The sequence below is a fragment of the Antrostomus carolinensis genome, unplaced genomic scaffold (genome assembly GCF_000700745.2).
Source record: "Antrostomus carolinensis isolate BGI_N321 unplaced genomic scaffold, ASM70074v2 scaffold29683, whole genome shotgun sequence".
Classification (NCBI taxonomy): domain Eukaryota; kingdom Metazoa; phylum Chordata; class Aves; order Caprimulgiformes; family Caprimulgidae; genus Antrostomus; species Antrostomus carolinensis.
In genome coordinates this window covers 6,172-13,579 of record NW_010307735.1, presented here as the reverse complement: position 1 = coordinate 13,579, position 7,408 = coordinate 6,172, and the positions used below count along the sequence as shown (strand labels likewise).

The 7,408-nt window shown below is 43.6% G+C and overlaps 1 protein-coding gene across 1 annotated transcript in view; it reads right to left on the bottom strand.

The window, feature by feature from the left end:
- LOC104523082 (neuronal PAS domain-containing protein 2) overlaps nt 1-6,934 on the bottom strand; it is a gene marked incomplete at both ends in the record, with an annotated part of 20,365 nt that extends 13,431 nt beyond the window's left edge. Inside the window, 6 exons of the mRNA XM_010165546.1 lie at nt 385-526; nt 1,226-1,307; nt 1,906-2,053; nt 3,410-3,516; nt 4,425-4,507; nt 6,816-6,934. Coding sequence (XP_010163848.1) covers nt 385-526; nt 1,226-1,307; nt 1,906-2,053; nt 3,410-3,516; nt 4,425-4,507; nt 6,816-6,934 — 681 coding nt within the window. The remainder of the gene's footprint in view (nt 1-384; nt 527-1,225; nt 1,308-1,905; nt 2,054-3,409; nt 3,517-4,424; nt 4,508-6,815) is intronic.
- Between the last annotated feature and the right edge of the window lie 474 nt (nt 6,935-7,408).

The window sequence follows — 7,408 nt, the reverse complement described above, 5'->3', positions numbered from 1 at the left end:
TATAAGGTGTGCCAAAGTCTTGGCTGGAGCATCCTGAATGAAGAGAATCACCCACAGGTTGTTATTAGTCATTAAGTTTAGAGGAGCCTTGTATTGCTCATACTGATGCCCTCAAATCTGAAGACAGAAGTCCTCATTTTCATAACAGATTGAAACAGCAGGACTCATGGCTAGTCCCGCTACTCATTTTCCCATGTATGGGTTGTTGCACTAGAACCTTCCCTCTTGTACATTACCATTTCAGATTATGCATTTTATTGTCAGTGACAAACACATATCATTGAAACCTCATAAACTGTTAAATTAGCAGCTGTGGTATATAGGCACACATTCTGTAACTTGGCTAAATTAAAAATAATGCAGTAACCCCGGAATGCCACTCACATGCTGGGTCTGACTTGGGTGTGTGGGAAGATTTTGGTGAGCTCCTGGATGATACTGAAGGTGTCCGACTAGTGCTGAGGATTGAGGCACCAATATCAAGTGCATTAAAGTGCTGTTCAGGATCCAAGCTGGAGCCACTGTCCTAAAACAAACAAACAAAGAAGGCAATAGTTATTGCATCTGTCAGGGTAAAGACATGTTAAAATGCATCTAGTAATGGCTGTACACCCAGTTCTTTGGCTGGCCTAAAATGTCTTGAGCAGAACTAATCCTAGGAAGGCCAGCAGAAGACCTGGGCACAGGTATAAATGTCCCTTCCAAATAGCATCTAACTAATGCATTTTACAAAGTGCTATCACTGAGTTGGAAATAAATAGCAAGCTACTGCCATAGTAATTTTGTGCCTTCAGATGTTTTTCTTAATCTTTCTTTTGCATTCAGCTGGATATGACAGCAACTGCAACCTCTGTGAGATACTTGGCCATGCACTGAGGAGGAGCTTTTCTTTCTTCCCTCAGCAGATCACCAAGATGTAGCCAAGAAGGCTGATTGCCAGAACATGTCCAAATGAATCTTTAAACAGTAGTACCTTGACAAGGAAAGGTGGAGATATCTCACATTGCCCTTGCCCATGTTCCACTTAATTTGTGGCTGTTACTGATCTCCAGGTTTAACCTTTCATGAACTTATCCGATTTACTTTAAAATTATTCAAGTGAGCAGTTAATTCTGAAGTTGGAGGAATCCACCCAGAAAAACAGTGCTGGAGTCTTCACTGATGTTAACATAGAACAAGTTGTGATTGCTACATATATTAATGAAAAAAGCTTTTCTTGTTGTACCTTTAGTGCTGAGGACACAACCTCTGAGGACACTTCTTCCAAGCCCATCTCCTGCCTCCTCTCCACCCGAACATCTGCATAACTGAATGGAAAATATAATTCTATCTATCAACATGGTATTGTTATTTTTCATAAAATGTGCTTTAAGCAAGTGGAGGAACAAATTATTGTAACATTTTACAGGTTAAATGAACGACTGAAAAATCACTTAGTCAAATGCTACTGAATAACATTTGAGAGACTGTTTAAATTTTCAGTTTTTGCTCTGTTCCTATCTTCACTAAGTCAAGAAGTGTATTCAAGAAGTATATATAAAGGTCAAGTTCACATCCTACAACTACTTCATGACTTGATCGGAAAGTTTCCACACATCTCTAAGAACAAAGTAAGGATTAGAGGAGGTGAATAGTTAATAGTGTCTATTCCCTATTTTTGCACAAAATGGAAAAATGCAACAGTTAATCTGCCCCTAAACTCATGACTGACAAATCAAGCTTAGCATAAAGTAAGGTTTAGATTGATCATTTTTTCTATAATGAGCATATTTCCCTCAGACAGTTCAGTCTCCATTTTTGTTACATAAAAGATGTCACGTTTTAAAGAGAAAATTGTGGCAGTCATGAGGATGCCCTTCTATTACTGTCCTTTATGTTCCCGCCGGTTGATATGATTTTCCATACCTTACCACCATGTGTGTGCACACAATGAACTCTGGCTTGGAGTTCCACTGGTGGTAGGTGATATAGTAATGGGTCTGGAGCCAGATCCACTGCTGTCCTTTGGTCAGAAACCGATAGCAGCACGACTTCCCCTTGCCAAACTGCATCACTGTCAGCAGAAAATACACAAAGCTTGTAGCGCAATTTGCAATGTAGAAACAACATGAAATGTGAAAAGAGTGACAAAAATATCTGTGGCACCATTGATTCCCAAGGGAGACAGGAGTCTAAGCATCTTTCGAGTTAGTGGTCCTGTCAGTCTTATGACAGAGCAAAAATCAAAGATCAGTAGGTATCTTCTTCTGACACTTTGAATGGTACATTCCTACACAGTACAATTAACCTTAACTTTGGACACTAGTGCACTAGTGTCTGCTACAATTTAAACACAGATCTTATCCTGGTTTATGTGCTGATCACACACTGCTTAATTAGGCATCTGGGATTAATTTCTAAGAGTGATCATCTTAAATTGTATAGCAGAAAAGTACAGGATAAAAATGCTTGAAAAGATGAGTATTGTGTACAGATGGATTCATAATGAAGTGAGTATAGCAGATAACATTGTGCAAAGACAAAAATAATTTGAAACTGAAAAATTACCAGACTGACAAGAATTCAAAGTGCAGTCAACTGGAGTGCATTAAAGGTTTTAAAGATTCACCAACAAAATTAGTCTCTGCTTTTTTTCCCCAGTGATTTCGAGGGGTTCCCAAACATGCACATATTTAGCCTTTCTATATTTTAATGTCAGCATATGAAAACTAATGTTCATGGGATATTTTTGAACCACTCAGAGGCGGTAAGATGAGATGTTCCAGCCAGTTCTGCAAGCAAATATTTGAAAAGGGTTGCCTCATTGTCTTTACATAGTGAAAGAGTGGTGTGGTTTAACCCCAGCCAGCAACTAAGCACCACAAAGCCACTTGTTCACTCCCCCCTCATGGGACGGGGGAGAGAACTGGAAGAGTAAAAGTGAGAAAACTCACAGGTTGAGATGAAGACAGTTTAATAGATAAAGCATTTTTTTCAATTAAATCTTAATAGATGATATTTAAATAATCACAGGCAATCCCAAATACATGGCGAACAACATTAGGACAAGTAATCTGCAAGAGAGTTACAAAGTAGGATCTCCTCTGAGATTGCTTGAACTATTCCTGTATATTCTTTACTAACAGAGCAGGGGTCTAATCTGGCATATTTTATCCATTCAGTGAGTCTTGCTGAGTCCTTCTGGGCATACAGAAGGTAAAAACTGCTCTTTTCAGAGCTCGATAGGTCTGTCCCAGAGGCCAATCAGCTGCACTGTCCCAAATTTGCTATAACTCTGCTAAAACATACAGGCATGAGACAGGGGTCAAACCTCCCCTTCCAAGTTTAAACCAATTTTAACTGAAACTACGTTTCACTGAAAATAGGTGTCCCAGTGACTCCACAGGAACCTGGGCTATGTGATACTTACAGTGTTCGTGGCACCTTGCGAGCAGCTCTAGGTCATCTATATGGTAATAGTCGTAGCCAGAAGTACCCAGCACTTCAAAAGGCAAGTATCCTATAATCGGCGGTGCTCTGCAGTCAGGCACAATATGGGTGAATTCATAAACCATGAAAGAAACAGCAGCTCTGCATGTTGACATGGATATGTAAAAAGCCCAGGTCTACTCTCGCTCATCGGTGTACAGTCATCTCCCCAAGGGGACCAGATCGTGACTTTCCCTCACCTTGTGCCTGGGATGCCCAGCTGGGCACAGCAGTGCCAGCAGGCACCATTCCCCTGGGACAAGGCCATGACAACCCCATCTTTCCAAGGAAAATATGGTTGTGGAAAGCAACTGAACTTCTCAGGGACCTTCACACACAAGAACCTGCTGTGAGGGAGCCATTCCCTGGCTGTTCCTTGGTCAGGGGCTCTGCTGCAGCTCCCGCAGTCCCTGCACAGGGGACAAAGTGGGGCGAGGTGATCGGAAGCCACTGTCTGCTGGGACTAGGTGGGTGGGAGGGCAGATCATCTGTGCCACTTCCCTCTGGGAGGCTGCACAACTCGTCCGTGGTGTGCTGAGGCAGTTGCTTTGTACCTTTGCCAGCATGGTTGCCTCAGGCCAGCACAGACTCTCCCTCCGTAACCCAGTGGGAATTGTACACACACAATCAATGGCTGGATTTGGAAAGAATGATTTCCACAGCTGTATAATAATTAGATGGTTTTGCTGTGTGACAGGCTTTGGTCCATTGGCATTTTTAAAGGAAACAAGAACAAGCTAATCACAAATTTGGCCTGAGAAACAGAGTAGTTTTGTTTTAAAAGACTGATAAAAATAAATGCAGAGTAAAATAGTAAATACCATCTTTTGTAGGAATTTCAGTGATTGCCCTCCTGTTTAGATGTGAAACACAACACTATTTGAGAGAATTGCACTTACAAAAATAGCAGTAGACAAGCACCTAACACAACCAGGAGTGCTTTTCTTGTCACCAACCTGTGATCCAGGAATAAAAATTTCCATTCCAGACTGTGTCTTGACGTGAATTCCTCTAGAGGTTCTTCCACAATGCACATCTCCTATATGGTGAAGAACACTGACTTACTGAGAGTTGCAGCTTGACCTCTCTGCTTCATCTAGATTTTGTTAGCTATAAATATGTGGCATATAAGAACAGAAAACAGAGGATTCACATGTTTTCTGGCAATACTAGGAACCAATCCATTGTATTTATCAATGCAAAAATTTTTGTAGGAGTTGGAGAGAAGAACTTGTGATGCAAACAGACTCAAGAGCCATGACTGTTCCTTGGGGTGCCAAAGGTTTTACGGCTTTGAAGCAGTGCCTGGGGTGCAAGGTCTGTGCTTCCCATGGCCCCGAGGAGCAATGTCCTTTCCCAGCATCCAGCCTGTGCTTGGTCCCACCTGGGTTTTCCATGTCTTTCCTCATTCCCTTCTTTTACTTAAGATACCCACTGCTGTTGCCCAGCCCTTTTGGACATCTGCCTCCGAGCCTTCTTGGAGAAAGGGCGATGATCCCCTTTCCACTCAATAGCTGGGGGCACTGTGCTGTAGAGGGGAAAATGCCTTTCCAGGCAGGCAGGCAGCCTGCATGGGGCCCATCAGTGGGTGACAGGCAGTGGGTTTGCCTTGTGCTTCGCTCCCGCAGTGAAGAAGCTGGCCCTTAAGACTGACAGCGGCCCCCAGCACTCACAAGAATGATAATTAATATGTGAATTACATGAGGCAGGGCACAGGGCTGTCTGTGAGGCAGGACATCCTTGGCCCAGAGGGATGGGGATCAGGACATAATTGGCAGGGATTAGTTGTTGGGTGGAGGTGGGAAGGGGAGGAAGGATGGTACCACAGTGCACACCCGGACGTGGGCTGGGGCTGGCTGCATGTCCCACAGCCAGCTCCCAGCCAACCTCTCCTCTCCCAACTCCAGCTCCAAAAGCTGTCAGCCTGGAGACCCCTGGACTTGCCAGCATCAGCGCTCAGGATTTGGTGGCATCCAGGGTTACTGTGTCCCCCCATGTCTCTTCTGCAGGAGGGTCTCCGTCATCACTGGTAAGGACAGCCTGCCCACTGGCCCCTGACACTGCTGTCTCCCTGCTCCCTGGTGCTATGTCCCCCTGTGCCATGGGCTCAGTGGCACCCTCCCATCATCTCCACCATCACATCTCAGCTCTCGCTCTTGGGGAGAGAAGTGTTTCAGACCATCAAGTTCAAGACCACCAGAGGAAAAGCTGAGGTGCGCTGCCATCAAGCATTTCTTTGATACAAATCAATAGTCACAAAGTTGATAAGCCTTCATGAATACCTTAAATTCCTCTCTCCTCTCTTTCAGTTTACACCAAAATTGATACTGGTGCCAAGAATGCTCCCTAAAGTTCAAGGTGCAACTTGCAAACATTGCTGTATACAACCAAAATACTGATTGTGCCTTGCTTAGCCAGTCAGATAAATATTTTTGCCTTCATTTAGAGAAGGAAGTCAAGACCAAGAGCTAAATGAGTCACTCAGGTGAACTGAAGAGATCAATGCTCAGGGTTTCCTGGCAGCTAACACCCTTTCCCCCCTAGCACTGGGCAGCTCATTGCTATGTGCAGTCCATTTCGTTTTCCTGTTTATTTTGAGATGTTAGCTACCCAAAGACAAGGGAATTTACTTTCAGAGTTCCTGGAGAACCTTAACTCCAGCCTCTACTGCTAACATGATTACTGTGGTTAAGATTTATGGGAAGTGTCCTCACTTACTTACCCAGAAGGGACTCTACTCGCCTGCCAGAGCCATGAATCAGTCGAGAGTGCCCCGCAGGTCTCTGAGCAGTAATGGAGTCAGGCCAAGGGAGCAGTGATTTCATACTGGCTAGGTCTCAATTAGACTTTTTAATCTCTTAACCTCTGAGGACAGGATGCCTGATGGAGTAGTTCACATTTGTTAATTAGGGAACCACAGTGCCAGGCACAAGGTTGGGTGGTCTATCCTTATTTCCAGAAATAACTATCTTACTACCAGGATTTGAGAGGATGAAAACTAGTGGCAGTCACCTGAAGATACCGAGGGACATAAATGAAAGTGTTGGTGGCCGTCTGTACACTGTCCTATTGCACAAACAGAAAGCAGCAACGAAGAACCCAATTTCAAAGTGACTTTGCAATTCCTAATGCAATGAGGGTTTCCATTTCCTGTGCAAGGGGGGCAGAAGTGACACCACTTCTGCAGATCCTGGCTCGCTCTGATAATCCTCTTCACTGGATATTTATGCATGAAATGTGATATCTGTAATCCATTCAATTAACAAAATTAAGAACTTTGTGTGTCACCCTGTCTGCAAGTGTTTTGAGAAGTTCAGAAATGAATGGGATCCAGGATATGTGCTTACCTTTAAAAACTGAGGTGTTGCCAAACGAACAGTTGCAACGAAGCAAACCTGCTTTCCCGGGGATGTTCTGTAAGCCCTTGGGACAGCCTCATCAAAGCCATTGCAAGTGGAGTTAGGCACTAGGTAGAGAAAAAAACCAGGACCCAGAGTCATGCCTCATATGAGATTTGCTCTCCCTGAATATTTTGCACACTTGAAGTGTACTAACACTAATTTTATTCAGAGAAGTGCTCTATAAGCTTTTAAAGCTGATATGCATATATTTAAATCCAAGTCAGTCATGTTAAGCAGAAGGACATCAGAGCTTAACTTCAAGTATGAATCTTATAGGTTAATCCTGATAAAAATAAGGCCAAACCTTATTACAGAGCATAAACCAGCTTTCTGGAAAGAAACCCCATGCATCCGTTTGCTCTTTTTCACCACTCACAAGAAAAAAATACATGCTGCAGCATGCCTAGTGCCCTAACTTCCATGAGGCAGTGAAAAAAAGCATTGGCAAGGGAGGTAGCTCAAGAGAGTCCCTCAAGTTATCAGTGGCAAAACACCGGGGCCCACAGTCAGTGAGGCTTAATCGAGCTAGCAAGAGGCTG